The sequence below is a fragment of the Triplophysa rosa genome, linkage group LG23 (genome assembly GCF_024868665.1).
Source record: "Triplophysa rosa linkage group LG23, Trosa_1v2, whole genome shotgun sequence".
In the NCBI taxonomy this organism is placed as follows: domain Eukaryota; kingdom Metazoa; phylum Chordata; class Actinopteri; order Cypriniformes; family Nemacheilidae; genus Triplophysa; species Triplophysa rosa.
This window is the reverse complement of record NC_079912.1, coordinates 17,574,108-17,592,958: the sequence shown is the minus strand read 5'-3', so window position 1 is coordinate 17,592,958 and position 18,851 is coordinate 17,574,108. Positions and strand designations below refer to the sequence as shown.

At 37.4% G+C, this 18,851-nt stretch overlaps 1 protein-coding gene across 1 annotated transcript; it reads left to right on the top strand.

Moving 5' to 3' along the window:
* The first annotated feature begins 2,257 nt into the window (after positions 1-2,257).
* On the top strand, positions 2,258-4,175 carry bhlhe22 (basic helix-loop-helix family, member e22). Its single transcript, XM_057322316.1, has one exon. The coding sequence runs from the start codon at positions 2,491-2,493 to the stop codon at positions 3,280-3,282; it is 792 nt and encodes a 263-aa protein (XP_057178299.1). The 5' UTR covers positions 2,258-2,490; the 3' UTR covers positions 3,283-4,175.
* Positions 4,176-18,851: the final 14,676 nt, after the last annotated feature.

Sequence of the window (18,851 nt, the reverse complement as noted above, 5' to 3'; positions counted from 1 at the left end):
ATGTTAAAAATCGTATCTTCATCGGAATTAAATACTTGTCATATTAGCTCTGCATGTGAACACACACACAAAAAAATATGGACATGATTCGTATATGTTAAAGGGTCACAAAAAAATAGTCACACTTGGCTCCTTCGCGGTCAAAAAACTACCTACATAGTAAATGAATGGGAAATATGAAAAAATATGAAAACTCAGACAATCTTTTGGTGGTACAAATAACAAATCAGCCTAAAACTAGAGCAAAAAAACAAAACGAAACGAAAACAAGATCTGGGATTTGAACAGTTAAGAGGCTGAGAAAGCCGCAGTGGAATCATCATAATACGAGTGGCTAATTGAATGAAATGAATGAAACAAAAATTCAAAAGAATCTCTCTCTCTCTCTCTCTCTCTCTCTCTCTCTGACACACACATGCACGCACACATACACGCGCACACACGCACGCACACACACGCACGCGCGCGCACACACGCACACAGGAACCTAGAAGTTACACTATGCCATTACACATATTTTTACTTTTTTACAACCAGATGGCTAATCTGCTTTTCAAAGATTGGATTTTAACAGCCTGGTATCTGTTTTAACCTGAAATAATGCACTACTTACAGAAGTTACAGGAGCGTGACCCCGAAGGAGCCAAGCGTGACCCCTAAATGAAGAGGCCCAGTAAACTGAATGAAATAACAATTAATTGCAAAATGTTTGTATAAAGTGGTTGATTTATCACTATCCATTCCTTATTTTATTATCTTAAATATAAAATACTACGTAACAAAAAGGCTTTCCATGTGTTCCCTTTATAACAAAATTTGAATGTTTGACTGTAATCATAATGCAAACTTGGTACTTATCAAACCAAAAATATCTCAAATCGTTAAAAAAATCATCTTTTAGATTGTCTAAATGTACATTCAAATCCACAAATCCTAAATCATATCTAAACAACTAGGGAATTCACAAACTACACTATAGAGGTCTATACTGGAACCTGGTGGTTACTCCATTACACATGCCACTACAAATTGTTTATTGTTTTATGTGCGTAAAAATGGGTAATGATTATTGCATAAATTATCTTAAAATGCTAAATATGGCTTCGTTTTTTAAGGCTTCGGTCTTTTGACTTTAGAGAGAGAGAGAGAGAGAGAGAGAGAGAGAGAGACTGCATCTTGTCTCATTAGCTTGGTTTGATTGGCCATGAAGGTGTTCTTTCCTGTTGGCAATAATAAAGAGCATACCTCAGGTTCTCTGTTCTGTTTGGTTTGTCTCATAGCTCTGAAGAATTACATTAATTAAATTTTAACAAATAGAAAATGGATAAAATCATGTTTTCCATAACACAATTATTAAAATATGAATAGATATGACTTTTGGTTTTGTGGAGCATTTTTCAAAATATCATCTTTTGTGTTAGAAGAAAGAAAAGCATACAGGTTTGGAATGACATGAGAGCGAGCAAATGATGAATTTATTTTTCTTTTTGGGTGAACGTTGCATTTTTTTATCCCAAAACACAAATCTAGGGTTCATTGCTAAGATATAAAAAATAAGTTAAGACTTTAGATGCTTTCTAAATGCATACAAATACAGCAACAAAAGATAGGACTATACATCGTCATCGTTTCAAACAAATACATCTTGTCTAGTGCCATTATGTCCACGTGGCGGCGACACGAGCTCATAAAAACTATTTTTGTTTTTGACTACACCGTTCATTGTCGGCCTCTGAGGCAACATAAATACTGTAGATAAACTAAACACACACATGCACGACGTTCACGCACATGTGTGAGCAAAGCAGGTAAACAAAATGTTAGACCTCCCTCCTGGTGAATAAGTTATTTTAACTCGCATTCGTGGATAGTCTACTGAACAGTACTGCATGGCATACTATAAATTAGTGCAACATGAAAACTTGTATCTAAAAATAAAACGAAGAAAGAGCGCACAAAATTCAATTCAAAAGTTGTCTGTTATATGCGGTCTAAATCTATGACACACGTTGTTGAGTACAGATGTCCATTTGGAACAAGAAGACAGTATCTTTAAATCGCGTTCACAGATGGAGAGAGAAATAAAAAAGAGCCGGTATCCTTCTATAAAGCCTGATCTGAGTGGAGTGTTTACAGGCGGGATTGTTTGTTACCGTTTTAATCCCATTAATTAAAACGTTATCCTGATTGGGTAGCGAGCGCGCAGTCCCGATAGGCGACTCTTCTTCATATTAATAGCCCGACTTGAGATAATGATGTAAAAGACTCCCCCTTCTGTTGCTGATGCTGATCGCCGCCGAGATCTACAAAGTGTGTCTCAACACGATAAACGCAGTGTAGAGCACTTTAGGAGGAGCTACTGTCTCTACACCTCACTTGACAAGTGGAGCAGTCATCAACATCAACTCCAATTCATAGAGTAGAAACTCAACACCGCAGCCGAGGAGAGTGGCCAAGTAAAGTCTCATCAAATCTGACTTTTTGGAGACTATGGACAGGAGAATGAACTTGGGTGGAGACATTTTTCACAAAACTCTTAGCGCAGTCTCTAGCACAAAGATGGACTCATTTCGGCCGACGCCGGGTATTGATCTTGGTTCCAGGGACAGCCAGTCGCCAGTCAGCTGTTTTGAACAGCCAGACCTGGTTCAACCCGGAGGACTGACGGGAGGGAGAGCGGGGACGCTGGGTCTGCCGACCGGATCTTTGTGTGTGAAATACGGTGAGAGCGCAAACAGGACTTCGGCTGCGGAGAGTAGCGGAGGAGAACAGAGCCCGGACGATGACAGTGACGACCGGTGCGACATGATGCTAATGACGGACGGGAGAATGTCGATGTCCGAGGCAAAGTCCGAGGGAGGTAAGAAAAACAAAGAGCAGAAAACTCTGAGACTAAACATCAACGCCCGGGAGAGGAGGAGAATGCACGATCTGAACGATGCGCTTGATGAACTGCGGGGGGTCATACCTTACGCGCACAGCCCTTCGGTACGGAAACTCTCCAAAATTGCCACCTTGCTGTTAGCCAAAAATTACATCCTCATGCAGGCACAGGCGCTGGAAGAGATGAGGAGGCTGGTTGCGTATCTAAACCAAGGCCAGGCAATCTCTGCTGCCTCGTTGCCCGCGACCACAGCTCTCACACCGGGTTTAAGCGCATACGAACAGCCGGCTGGTTACCCGTTCCCCCCAGGAGTTGCAGCATCCTCCTGTCCAGACAAATGTGCCCTTTTCAACAATGTCACCTCCAGCCTCTGTAAGCAATGCACTGACAAGCCTTAAACTCTGCAGCGACTTTCGTAGAAGCACATGCGAAACTTTTTGACTTAATTCAACGAAACCGTTGACTGTTGAGGAGAGACTGACTGTTTTGAAATGAGCTCAATATAAAAAGAATGCTAAAAACTTTTCTTACACTTGCAAACAATTTCATTCAAAGAAACACATTTGTTCAAAACTGATTGTGTATAAACGGTATAGCCTATACTTTACGATAAACCAAACAAAGTCTATGTCATAGGTGCAGCGGGCAGAACGAACAGTTTCATTATCAGCATTAATGTGGACCCCTCAGAATGACGTGTACTACTGACCTGACAACATGCAACCATGTTTTACCTTGTTTATGACGCCAAAATATGTAAGGTTTTACTCGAATCTGCTATTCGTATTCTTGCTGCTTTGAATTAATTTTATGTATATGTACATGTTTGTGTTTTAAAAGCCGCATCCTGTTGTGAGGAGAAGAATATTGGACTTAACACAGAGACTTTATTGGAAAGGAGCATACATGATATTACGAAATCTTGGTTGAGATTGTTATTATTTAAAACTGTAATATAATATATTGTTAGTTTGGTGGAACGATAAAAGTTGTTTAGGTTTTTAATTTCTCTAAATAGATAATATCAAGTGGGTCTGCATGCTTGGTCTGGTTATGCATTGACATCTTTGTTGTAAATCTCGCAGATTTTGGTTTATTACTACTATTATTATTATTATTTTATTTTACAAACACGCAAACAGTTTGGCTAGGGACGTGACGGTTTCAGCTTGTTGTCAGGTCAAAGCTATAGAAGCATTGTAGATATGTTAATTTCACTTGTGACCGGAGAGGGCCATTTGTATGTGTTAATGTATTGGAGAGCTTTATTAAAATATTTTGATCCAACGTATTGTCGCCTGGTTGTATGTTGTTAAGCCTCTAGTCGTACTGATTCTTGCTAGTTCGATAGAGATCATGTAAGATTAATAAATCGCAAAAAATATATTTTGTAGATGACGAAAAGACAATTTGTCAAATTTGGCATCATGCAACAATCATTTTTATTATGTTTGGGAACGAACGAGAAGCAAAACATTTCACAATGCTCTCTTTAAATTAGCAAATGATTGTGTAAAAGTAACGTTTTTAATTTTACGTTCGTTTACATGGAATAGTTCTGGGAAAAAAGGCCAGGCGCAGGCAAAAGTGAACGTCTCTTAGTATCAAAGAAGAAAGCTCCGATTAGTCTCATCATGATAATTTAAAAAATCCGTAACGGTGTCTAATAATGTTAATTTGAAAACAACAGTGTATCAAAACTGTCGACTGTAATACCTATATTCCTTATAATTAAACACATCGTTAAGGCAATTAAAGCTACTGGAAGTGATTAAGGAACATAATTACGACACTGTTCACTGCAGTAATTGGGTGTCTTTAATCACAGGAAACAGTCATCAACATCAGTGTCATTAGTTTGCATTGTTCTAGCTCGGATGCCGATCACAATGACAACGAATTAGATATGGACAGGAAGATGCCCTCTCACACGATGGGGAAGTGCAATATCAACTGTGTTTAAATTCGACTTAAAAACTTCACTTTCGAAGGCAACATGTTTTAGTGTCATTTCTTTTTTCGTCACTCGAAGATAAATTATTAGACCAAATATCCGAAAAAAGTTATGCATTAAATACATTTTTTCCCCTAAAAAACATTAGCTATCCATACAATTATTTAAAGTTAAACAAAACAAATACATAATAAATGTTACGAGTCAATAATAGTAATGACAGGCTAATAGTAATAATAAAAATTTAAACAGGAATGGAATTAACTTTAGAATAGAACAATTTGCTTTAACAAGCAACGCAGGTCATAAAAACAAATCGATCTTAATTGTGAGTACAGTAGATAAATGTTACTTTCAACAAAGCGATAATCTGTACAAAACCTACCAGCAAATTTCAATTTCCAATCAGTAACAATAATATAATCTTTTACAAGTCAGATCTGTTGGCAATACCACGTGCAGAAATGTGTCTACCGAACATTTAAAACAATTACAGAACGTTTTCACGCGCTCCATGTTCAGCACCATGGACAGCACCAACCTCTCAGTTACAGCATGTCATCGCAATCTTTTCTAGTAAAACTACGTCACCGGAAATACCTTTTTAGTGCAATGAAAAATGAGATCTTAAACTGTAGTCGAATACGAGTGGTTTGCCAGGGGCACATTCGGGTTTTTAACCAGATATTCTTTCAGTTTTTTTATGGACGACTTGACAACCCCCCTCAACCACCGTTTAAAAAGACAAAATCATACATAATTAAAAAAGCCAGAACCCTTCTAATTTTACACATTAACCAATTACAATAATCAAATTCTTTCTACAAATAAAAAAAATAGTGCATCACAAAACATCGAAAAATTATACCTTTATTGTCAATGAGCCCAGCTGGTGTGTCTATAACAGTATATTGTTAGACACATGAGCAAACTGCATGGCATGGGTGTTTTTAGGGGCGGTTTCCCGGACAGGGTTTAAGCTTAGTCCCAGACTTACTTAAATGTTAGAAGTTTCTTGATCGAAAACAACTTGCAATGACATATTTTAAAATATATAAGTGTGATTGTTTTGTCTCAAGACGTACACCATTCATGTTTTTTTGTAAATTATGTTTTTAAAAATTACTTAAATATCCTGATTTAACTAAGGCCTAGTCCTGGTTTAAATGAATCCCTGTCCGGGAAACTGCCCCTTAATGTTTAAGGTTAAGAACACTAATATAAGCAACGCGAAGCTGGTGAATAAAATAAATAATGTAGAACTGATATAACTATTCATCACAACACCATCACATGACAGGAAGGGATATTGAAACAACTTCACTCTTTTCAATATTTCAAGTCATTTTCAAAACATTCGTATTCTGGCATGGCTCTGTCCTCTCTAATTCTAAGCATAGCACAGATGTGGAGACACATGCAGGAGGCATTAATCAGGGGCAGCAGTAATCAGCCATCACAAAAGCTTGCCTGGATAAATACTGTTAGTAATTACTGTATGGAGTCAACTTTCAGGACCCTATTTACATGATTTCCATCATTCTGTGTTCAATTTCCCATTGCAACTTTTATTCACCAGACAGTACTGCCTTCCACATGCCTTCACAGACAGAATCGGTGTGAGACAATAACAAGTCAATGCAATGCACTAATTAGATCGTGCAAGGATACATTATTAAACACAGCGATTAGCTCATGACAAATGGCTTAATTCTACCGAGAGTCTTTAAGAGCAATATGAACTAGATGTGAAAGCAGTGCTATCAAACAGATCTTTGATTTTAATCATGTCAGGTTATATCTGAATCAGTTTCATTCATTTATATTTTAAAACGACTCACCATGCGTTTAACCCCCCAAAATCAAACACACGCAAACCAACGGGAAAACTCACAGATAACCATCCTAACAGTGACCCAAAATCAACAGCAGTGTTCATAAACCTAATAAAGCTTAACCTGTCTTTTATTCACGACCTCTGAAGCTACAATGCAGATGGGAAAAGTGAAAGATAAAAAGGCGCCTTTTCATAAACCATAAAATATCCAATTTACCATATCAAGAGCCACCAGGGCATCTATTTGTAATATAGATGTGATGAATGCAGGGCGTGATAAACATGGATATTCAAAGTATACATTATAGTAACCTATTCATATCAGCAGCAGACTCAAAGCTCAGGAATTGAATCATCCTGCTTCTCCGTTCTTATACAAAAAGAAGAAATATGCTGTACATGTACAGGCGACGCTACCCCAGTGGCATGCACTGTAATTCACACTTGGCCTTGCACGCTGTGCATAAAAGCTCAGGGAATAGAGAATAAAATGACCAGTGTTAAGTTTTAAGTATTGATGGAAATGGTTTTGTCAATGTTTAGATGCACTGGCATAAATTCTGAGTTGAAAAGTGTAAACAGATTGAATGATGAAGACTCAGACGACACTTACTCACCAAACGGTTACACAGACTTTTGGCAACTTTGGCAAAATTTTTGAAGTGTGGGAAATAATGTTACAGAAATGTTACTGTCTATCAATTTTGATCCACACTCTTAGAATAAATAATTGATTACAAATTATTTAAATTCTGGATAATTGGGGTTTAATGTTATTCAGGTTGATTTGGTTTGATTGACATCTAATTATACCAGATTTACAGCAATAAAAATGCAGGAAATCTTTTAAGAGTGTTGCTCTAGTTCTGTCATTGCTGATTATGATCGATTCTTTATATTCAGTATTTCTTACATTTTTTAAGCATTTTTATAATCTGGATATATGAGGCTAAAAGGCCTCTTAATCCCTTTCCCACACTGGCTTTTTCTTTAACAATCTGATGTATTTAAGAATTTTCTTGGATTACACGTTATAATTGCACAACGCTGCTGGTGAAAAATTACTATTGCACAGGAGGTCAAAAGTGACAGAACACCTGCAAAAATGCATTATTCTCCACAAATCAAGAAAGCAGCATTTTGTGTATTTGAGGGAAACGTTTCAATTGATAGAATATCTGGAGTGTATGGTTCAGCCCAATTAAAGCCAATTTGAGGGTTATGACACAGAAAATGTGTAATTCGGACTTAATACAAGTGCAGGCGCAAGTAACCATGTGTCTGAAAAAGTAAAAAAAGTCCAAATACTGCAGCATGAGTTTCATTAAACAAAACTGTTGTCACATAATCACCATATGTGTTCTGTTCATAAAAAAGTGTGATCACAGTCTGATTTGTGCCATGCCAAATGACTCATGATTCATTTTTACCACTGTAAAATGGCACATGAATATTAATGTGCATATTCAAAACTGATACAGTAAAGCCAGGTAAAATACTTTTAGGTGTTTGTGAGCAGAAGAGCGCAGCACCTGTTTTAGACATACCGGAGGGCTGCGGTTTGCGGTCACTGACCCTCAGAGGCTACGTTACGACACAGCCAGGGTGAAATTTATTTCCAGCTTTTGATATTCATTCATTGTGGCTGTGGTGGAAGGTTTAAAGTGTCAGCAGGACAACACCATTACTGGGGGAGTCAGTCAGAGCATGAAACATCTACAGCGCTCTTCTCTCGCTCCATGAGACGGGTCAGACGTACAGGATCAGCTATGAGACACAAAGTGCAAACCTCCCGTTGATTGTTGCTTAATGAGAGGATTAATGTAAAATAATGTTCTTTATTGTTTACTACATTTACGTAAGGATTTGTGACTGATAAATTAGAGGACTGTTTGGAGTTATGTAGTTTATAGTAGTTATAGTAACGTTTTTTTTTCCTGGTCATTATGCACTACTATGATGTTTTAAACTGGAGTCTGTGAATTTATTGACCAAAGAAAATCCAGAAAATGAATGAAAGCAGGTTAGAGGCTGTTTACACGAGACCGTTTTCAACATTAAACGCAAAAAATGTAGCCGTTTGGGCTGTCCGTTTACACAGAAACGGCGTTTTAGGGGACTGAAAACGCAAACTTTTTGAAAACGCCGCCGTTTTTGTTTCCATGTAAACTGCAAGACGGAAGTTTCTGAAAACGATGACGTCACGCACATGCGTAATACGCACATGCGTATTACGCGCTCAGTCGCGCGACTATAGCCAAAACAATATGGTGGCTTCCCGTACTGTGAGCTCTCACTGCTCGACTATGTATTAACGTTTCCCCAGCAAAATGTGGATTTAGTGCACCAATAAGATCAGCTGAGACACACTATTAACACACATATACGTCGACCAACGGTATTAAAAAGCACTTTTGGCTTATAACTGTGCGTGTGTATGTGCCAAGGCACGTCCTGTTTCTTTACACAACAACATCGCCATCCACTGGCCTTGCGTGCATACTACAGTGTTTTTATACGTTTTCCTTGATCCGTGTAAATACAGACCGTTTTGATAACGCTGTCATGTGTAGTCCTACGTGAAACGTTTCAAAAACGCAAAGGAAAAACTTTTCCTTTTTTCATTGTGTAAACATGGCCTTAGAGATCGACTTTGCTGTTTATGTTTATAGACCACTTCGGAAAACACAAAACAACGCTAGTCCAGAACTTCTCATTTTAGTTTAACACTGCACAAACGTTTAAACAGAATACAACCAACACAACATTTATAACTAAATCAAAGTCTTAAATGAATATATCGTAACTGTCCCTCTGAAACCTCGTGTGTATAAATTCACCGTTGTTTAGGAAATGGAAAAAAACACTGTACTTTTTAAACGATTAAATACTGTGTTGTCAAAAGTGACAAGCATTTTTTAATACTTTTTATTGGTTAGATATTAGCAAAACCTAGTGACAAACATTTATAAAAAAAATCACAAAATTTGGAGATACAAGGTTTCAGAAGGACAGCAGCGATATTTAAGATTGAATTGTTTGTGTAAAAATGAACCGCAAGTGCTTCTGGACCAGTGTTTACATCTTGCAAAGCTGTCTATAGTCCCAAAAAACCTCATGTTTTGTGTTAAACAATAAATAAGTGAATAATCTCATTTTAAAATAAACTAAATAATTCAAATAAATGATCAGAAAAAACTTATTGTGTGTTTAATTAAATTTTTAAAGTTGGCATCTTTAACACCACAAACAAAAGTACCACAATTTTTTATGCAGGATAAAATACATTCCAACTCTGACACCCAAAGCTAATTTCTGCAAATAAAAACAACATTGATTGTACTGTAGGGTAACACATGACTGAATGAATGCTATAAATAACAGAGGCAAACAGGCAGGGAACCTGCAGGTGGGAGGGGGTTGCAGGACAAAATGAATGAGCTACAGTAGCTGATGAACAGCTGGGGTTGTTTAAGAGTAACACCCATGGACATTACGCTTTTTCTCATCCCACTGCCTTATTAAGAAACATGCGACTAAAAATCTCATCAGTGTGTTAGCAAAGGAGAGTTCCTTAATGACAACTACTGTGTATATTTGCATCGACTAACGCCACAAAGATATGAAACACCAGGTGACCACGCACACGACATCTACACTATACACACGGACGGTAACCGCAAGCCCCGTGTCCTTGGCTTCCTGGTGGCCTTCACCTTGCACTTCCGACACAGTGAATTTTATGGCTAATTTCCGGCAATTTCTCCGGGCAGTTCAGTGGAGATTCCTGCAGGAATAATGTGCATAATTTGCATGAATCATTCTGATAGAATGCATATCAGCATGTAGACCCCTGTCTGGCAGCACGGCACTTAGTTGGTAATCAAATCTGACTTCTCTACCAGCCGCCACCACAAAACCACACAAAGCCTTCACCTCATTCGCTTAATAATCTGTAGTGTTCACAAAAAATACAGAAATAAGGAGACACGGTGAAGCATGCAGCACTCGAGTTTATGCAAAAGCTTTTTTGCTTAATGGCTCATTTGTACAGGAGTGTATCAATAATTTTTTTCTATATATTTTATTAATACTCAGTGGTGAATCAACCTTTTTACTGTAATCAGAATTGCATTATGGGTGAACATTCACTGGCTTATACTTTGAGTAATTTGAGTCGACTAAAAAACATGAATTTATTTTTTCGGTAATGAAACATTGACTACAATATCTATTTAACGTTGAATAAGCGTTTGTCTGGTGGAACCAATTACAATGAACCATCACCCACTCTGTAGCAACACACACGTGCCCTTCCAGATCCGCTGCAGTATTAAAGGTGACAATTGGACAGTCATCTGCTAGGTGGATCTTAATCATATTAATCTAGGCCAGGGAGCACAGACCTCTATAACAAAGCTCTAAATGACATGTCCGCTTCATCCTCCACAAACCATCTCCTCTCCAGGGGGAGAGCTACTTCCGTAATTAAAGGTGCTGTGTGTAATTTTTCGGAGGATCTACTGACAGAAATGCAATATAATATACTGTTCGTAACTACGTCTTCAGAGGTGTATAAAGACCTTACATGATGAAGTGTTATGTTTTTATTACATTAGAATGAGCGATTTCTATCTACACACACCACGGGTCCCCTTGCATGGAATTCACCATGTTGTTTCTACAGAAGCCCTAAACGGACAAACTGCTCGACAGAGCGTGTTTTGTTAATTCATCATCTTCTTCGGCAAAGAAGCGAAACGTGACCACATTGTAGCCCTGTGACAGCCGCCATAGTGCTTGGAAAGGGAGGGGTGGAGTGAGGCGTTGGTTGCAGTTCACAACATCACCGCTAGATGCCGCTAAATTTCATACACTGGACCTTTAACACATCAGGCTTGAAGAAATCCAGACAGTAATAAGTAAATAATGGAAGTCACTGGATGCATTCATTATCCAGAATTTTTCCTAAACTTCTATAGTAATATGCATTCTATATTCTATAGTAATCTGTATCGAAAAACAGCAATTATTCTATAAAATGTCCCCATTAACCAGGTAAACACACATACATGTGTGTGTCTACGATAGTAATTTTACACGACTGTAGTTGTGCGTGAGAGAAGAAGGGTAACCAGGGAGGTCTTCCACTAAGCACCAGGAGATGAAGTGAATGACCCGGCGCAGTGAAGCAGCATCTGTTTCTGTGCATGTGCTGAGCAAACAAGGCAATTTAGGGCATGTCAAGGGATCAGCCCATAAACACAGCCCCTCCTTCCGAGCGCACGCTTCAAACACCGTAAAACCAAACGCTGTGATCTCATAGAGGTGTGACTATATTAAATCAGACCACAATACTACAACTGCATAAATATGGTTTGAAAACTACAGTTGCAACATCAATACACAGTTACTCTACTGGGAAGGAAATGATGGATGATGCGTTGTACTGCAGCTGCCTGATTCACAGCACGTTTGTGATAAACCGATGCTGTCCTGTTTATGAGCATTTAGTATTATTGAGTACCTTGGGCGGTTTTAGTTGTGGCCTTTCTGTGGGGAACTTTAACAAGAGGAAGAGTGAGATGATCATGAGATCTTCTGTCTGTATGAAAAGCATCATGCCGTCCATATCGTCGCAGTTCTTCTATAGTAGTAGGAAAAATTGCTGTACAAATTTCTTTGTTCTGTTGAACACAAAAGAAGATATTTTGAAGAATATAGAAAAAGGGGCACGTTTGACTACCATTGTGATTTTTCCTATGGTAGTCAAAGGCCGAGAACTGTTTGGTTACAAGCATTCTTCCAAATATCTTTCTCTGTGTTCGGAGCAAAGAAATTTATCCAGATTTGGAACGAGTCGAGGGTGAGTAAATGACAGAATTTTCACTTTTGGGTGAACTGTACCTTTAAGAACAACAATAAAGATGCTTCCTTGAAATTACCGTGATATGAAAATTGTATATCGGCACATACTATAACATTACCGTTTATCCAGTCCAGCTGACAAAATAATGGATTTATCTTTTTCATTTGGCTATTGCATTACTGTTTATAAAAGATACGAAGCAACTGCTCACAAGCACACAATGGCAGAGCAAACTAAATGTGCCGTAATGAGACCGGGAGCCTGGCCCGGCAACCTTACCTTAACACACACCCTAACTGACACCCTATCAGAAGAGCCATCAGTCCCCGTTATGTATGGCACAGCGTGTCATAGACTATACAGCCTGATCTTTACTGTAGTTTGCGTCACGCTGGGAATCCATGTCCAAAGGGCTTATACATTTTATAAACAGGTCATTTACAAAGTACAAAGCACAAAAGTGTACATTTTAGTACACAGTTACAAAATGTACATTTGCTGGCATGGAAGCAAAGCTTCATGTGAGATTGATGCATTTTGAGTGCTTGCCTTCAGGGCTCAGCTAACATCACAGTTTTTCAAGCAGCAGAACGAGAGGTAACCGTGACAAAACAAAATAGAAAAGTTTAATCAAGGCATTTATTGGCCTTCTTTAATCTTGCTGTTATCTGATTATGAATCACATTCAAGAACACAAAGTTAAACCACAGCTGTTCATTTCTCAGACTGAAGGGTCAGGACGAGTGCATTGCATTATGGGATACTTATGGGATACAGTACAGAGCCCACTAAAATTTGGCAAGAGTAACGGGTCCTCTGGGTATTTTTGTAGATACAAAATTTGCACAGTGTGCATACATCAGATATAGCACAATATTTTGAATATTTCCTTAAAGGGACAGTTCAGCCAAAACTAGATATTCTGTTTTATTTATTCACCCTCACATCATTTGAAAACTGAACATGACTCTTTCTTCTGTGGAATCCAAAAGATATTTTGAGGAATGTCTCAGTGGTTTTGTGTCCGTACAATAGAAGACAATGGGGGGCAATGGTTTGGTTCTCTCTTCTATTTTTTTAAATATTTATCTTTTAAATATCTATCTATTATGTTCTACAGAGGAACAAAAGTCATGAGGGCGAGTAAATGATGAAAAGTTTTATTTCGGGGTAAACTAGACCTTTAAGGAGGACTTGTTGAAAGTCTGGCCTAGTGTCACCTTTTCGCTCCTGTCAATTTCACACACACGAAAAATGAACACCTGCTATTAGACTGATTAAATGTGAGGTGTAGTTAATTAAAAAATATAAGGCTGTCAATCCAGCCAAGGATCAGTCAGCGCTAATGAGGACCAATCAGTTTGCTTGTTGTAATTTGCAGCTTAATGAGGTTGATTTCAATGTAAAGTTTGGCAGAGCGGGCGCTGTGGGAAAGGAGGGCAGTTACCGCAGTAATCTTTTACATTATGCCAATTAAGAGTCATGTTTTACAACCTCAGCAAAAATCTGGACCAACCACAAAGTCGGGAAAATTCAATTACCCTAAAGGCTTTTTTTTGCACAATAAAAACATTTTATTATTAGTCAATTAGCAGGAACAGTTAATGGTTCAAGGTCACCCACCCTTGTCCCGTCTTACGAGTGGTCTGCTGCCGAGCAGCCCGAGCTGTATATTTTAACGGATGAGCTCCACGTCTCCTCGGCTCACGTTTATCGCTGGATCGGCCGGCTGCGGTTTACTCCAAGGCATAGCGCCATGAATCAAGGCTTATCTGAGCACTTTAGCTTGTCAATAGAGTGACATGGGGATTTTGTGTAGAGGACTTTTTGTGTGATTGAAGTGCAACAAGGTCTGAGATTTTATTTTATTCCCAGTTTAAAAGCTGTAGAATCATATACTGTGTGTGCATTTACATATACAGTGATTCTAAAATTCTATTGTATACCACCATACTGTAGAAACAATGATTCTAACATTCTGTCAAGTAACACGTTTACAAATTCCTCTACTATGACATCACAATACAAAAGAGACATGTCTAACATGTAAAGCAAAACGAGAAGTGTCAGAATTTATTCTCAGGGTGATGATTATTAGCAAATTAGTCCTCCTGTCAGATACACCTCATTCATTTACACTGAGTGTTTATCGTTATAATTAAGACATAATTTATCATCAGTAATGAGGCAGATTAAAAATAAAGCATGTTGAATGCTCGACATGAGTGCACGCTAATACCGTCTTTAAATGATCATTCAACAACCTATTATCTGCATATTCCAACATGAGTCGCATACTGTATCTCAATGACGCGTTCGCATACACTGACCTAAACAGCTCGGCTATTTAGTAATTGTAATCGGAAATGATTAGAGTAAATAAAATATGACAATTAATTGAAAACCTAATGACTATGGCTGATGTCATGCATATTTTAGAACAGATATTAAATCACTTTGAGAAGACATCTTCATATAAGAGCATCTTAATACAAGACATTACATCTTGGCACTTGTACTTCATCAAAATTAATTGTCAACATAGCAAATAATGCTTGTTAATACAAGATATGATAGCAGGTAATGCCGCAAGTTTTTTGCATTTCTAAACTATCATAACTGTCATTTTATAAGAAAAAAATTACCTGTAAACGTCATGTATGGTGACAAAATGTATACATACATACATTAAATCCTCCTGAAGAAGTTGCAACGCTTAAATGGTGAACCGTACTATAAAATTTCCAAACTGATTCTAAAATGGTAGTATTGACGAAATGCTTCTTGTTTTGACAAAATGCCACTAGCAAAACATCTATAACAACAAAGCAAAACAGAACAATAACTTAAGAAGTATTTGATCATTGTTGGGAGGTCGGGTGATAAATAGTTAGTCTCATGACCTCTGTGAGCACATCCAATAAATTTGCATTTTCTCCCTGATCTTAACCTGAAGAAGGGCAGCGCTGGCATATTTCACCAGGGCCTGTCATCCACCCTCACGCCCCTTTCAAATTCTCAAGAACTTAATTCCATCGCTCCACGGTCAAGCTGCGATACTGTCAAAATTAGCATACAGTAGCTAGACAGTTTGGACACATTTCCAGGTTATCTATTGTTACCAACACACAACCTCTCAGTACGAACTTTACTTAGACTTTCAACATAAAAGGAGTGTTTATGTAACGTAGGGCTTGTTAAGGAGATTTCTGGCTCTACCGACATTGATGTGCACTAGAAGTGTGTGGGGTTGACGGATGGGCGGGGGACGACAGGGCAGCACCACCACACAAAACCAATTAGAGAAGTATTTTCCTCGACAGGTCAGGGTTTTGCATCTTGCCGGACAGGCACTAGCTTTAATGTCTTGATTAAGCTGACATACATGTTCCCCTGCACCGTCTTAGAATGACAATCACTGCTACATCGTAGAGGTTTCAGCAATCAGGCGAATCGCTCACCCTCGTAGAGTAACCCGTGCCATCCGACTGCATTTTCCAAGTGAACTGGTTTGAAAAGGGGTAATTGGGAGATAAAGGCAGTGGGAGATGACAGGGCATTTGTCAAACAGTCAGAGAGGAGAAGATACTTTTTAGGCTCTGGGTGCGTGTCGTCTTAACAGGCATAGGCCCAAGTGTGCTATTTAGATTTTAAAAGCGATATTTGTATAGATCGCAAGCAGTGTTGGGTGTAACTAGTTACTAAGTAATTAGTTACTGTAATTAAATTACTTTTCCCTTGAAAAAGTAAGGTAAGGGATTACTCAAATATTTTCTGTAATTGAATTACAGTTACTTCTGATGTAATTAAACTAAATACTTTGTTTAATATGTGTGTGTGCAATTGATATCAAAATTCAAAGTCAATCTTTAAAATCTGTGCTTTAATGTACAATTCTCACATTTGTAATACTATTTGTTATATACTGTAATTTATTTGAATGAATTAAAAGAGCCATTTTATGTCTATCCTTGAATCACTTCTTAACTAATCTAGGTTGATATAGGATATAGAAAGTAATGAGTAATATGTAATTAAATACTTTTTGGAGAGAGTAATTTGTACAGTAATCTAATTACACTATTGAATATGTAATTAGTAACTAGTAATTCATTACTTTTTCAGAGTAACTTCCCCAACACTGATCGCAAGTATGTTTAGTGAATAACAACAGTTTGAGTGAAATAAAGACCCCTAAAGCATACACACAAAAATGATATGATGAACGCCTTTTCTTAAATCTGCTTTAAAATTATATGTATTGTGCAAAGCACTATACAGGAGCCACTAACGGGAAATCTTGGTTAAAAAATATAAGAGGAAAATTATATATTTTAAAGCCAGGTTCTTCTCGAACTCATTGCAGGTTTAGCAAGAAAGCAACTTAAACATATTTTAAAATATTTGTCATATTGTTTTATCACCATATTGTTTTATCCCTTTAAAACAGTGCATCACAACTTTTTCACTTCAAGGCCCAAACATCCATAACAATATTTGAAGAACTGCCCAACAAAATAGTCTTGGCATAACTAGAAACATGTACATTTTGTGTGTGTATATATATATATATATATATATATATAGGCTATAAAAGAAATTCTGATACACAAACGGCTTGGGGCTCCATACTATACAAATAAACATGACTTAATCTTAACACTTACCAAGAGAGGGGATATAATATTCAATGCTGCTCATGATATCAATCCTGTGCGCGAAGTAACGTTACTGCAGTTGGTTGACAGCCTAAAAATTCTCATTTATAAAGAGAATGGAGCATTGGAGTCATTAAATATTCACTTGGGTTTATCTAAAGTTGCTTTAGGTTATTACGTTATTGATGGCAGTCCAGTTTCCTAAAATATACCTTGATACAAAACTTGGTTTAGTCAGCGTTTTAGGTTTTACACACATTCGACTCTACTGTATACAAACATTGCATCAACAAACAAAGCACAGGTGGGTGTAATCAGAGTTGGAGTATAAATCTATCAACAAGTGAAAAGAGAGAAGAAACCTTCCAAATAAAAGACCTACAGAAATTCAAAATAAAAACTGAACATAGTTAGAATGATAATCAAAATTGTTTTACTTATATTTTATCAGAGGTCTAAGGTACTTGAGTGTTGTTACTTCCTTTTACTACATTATAAAGCATCATATACTTTTTATGCCACTAAATTTGATAAACACATGTTGATTTTGTACCTTTAATACTTAAGTACATTAAAAAAGTCTAGTACTTAATTACGTTTACTCAATTATTTTTACTTAATTTTAGTTGAGGGAAAATAAATTATTAAAAAAATGTGGAGAAAATGTATGAAATAGGGTATGCTTCATAATGTAGTAAAACTAAGTCATTTTTTTCCAAAGTAAAACACTCTGATAAAGAACATATATTTGAAAATATACTTGTGAGTTAAAATACTCTTTTATCACGCTTGTTTACCAGTGTTGACTCTTGGAATTGTGGGATATGTGCTATTAAAGTGCAACAGTTTATTAGCAAGAGCCAATTACATAAAAGAAAAAATAGTCTCCTTAACCTCACAACCCTGACAAAAGTATCCGTGTGCGGAAAAAATGCCCTGTGACAGCAGAGGTTGAAGACACATTTAAGATGTGCATGGATAAAATAATAAAAATCAAAGCACAAAACACATGTGACATGGTCAACATAGTGCGACACAGACGGGTGGAGGAAACCAGGACGACTGAGACAGTAAAGAGTGCAGCAGATTTAAGGGCTATTAAATGAAATAAGCTGCGGGCAGACGAAACTGAAACAAATCCAGGCAAACAGGCAGCTCTGTTCTCCCAGCTGTGAAGGTGACTGGAGGAGCCGTGTGCAGAACAAACCGTCTTGATTAATCACATGATATTTACAGGCTCAGACATAGTCACAGATCAGAGGATCACAAGTCTATATCTCACGCTGCCAAGGAATTTACACACCGCTGTTCACCCTTATGAACCCTTACAACACACACTTGGAACTCGTAGACTTCCATTATGTTCATGTCAGACGTTATGTTCATTTTTTTATTACGAAACCCAACCTTTACACAAAACTGCTTACATGATCTGATTTAAAATCAAAATTTTTAAATGTGTTTAAATGTTTGATTTATTTAATTTCTCTACACTATTACACTACGAACTATTTTTACTGTTAGCAATTGTATGTGGACGATTTTATTTCTCTTATGGAATTCTGAACGTTATAAAATTTTAATCTTAATCTTAAAACTTAAAGGAACGGTTCACCCAAAAATGAGTTCTGTCTTCATTTACCCTTGAG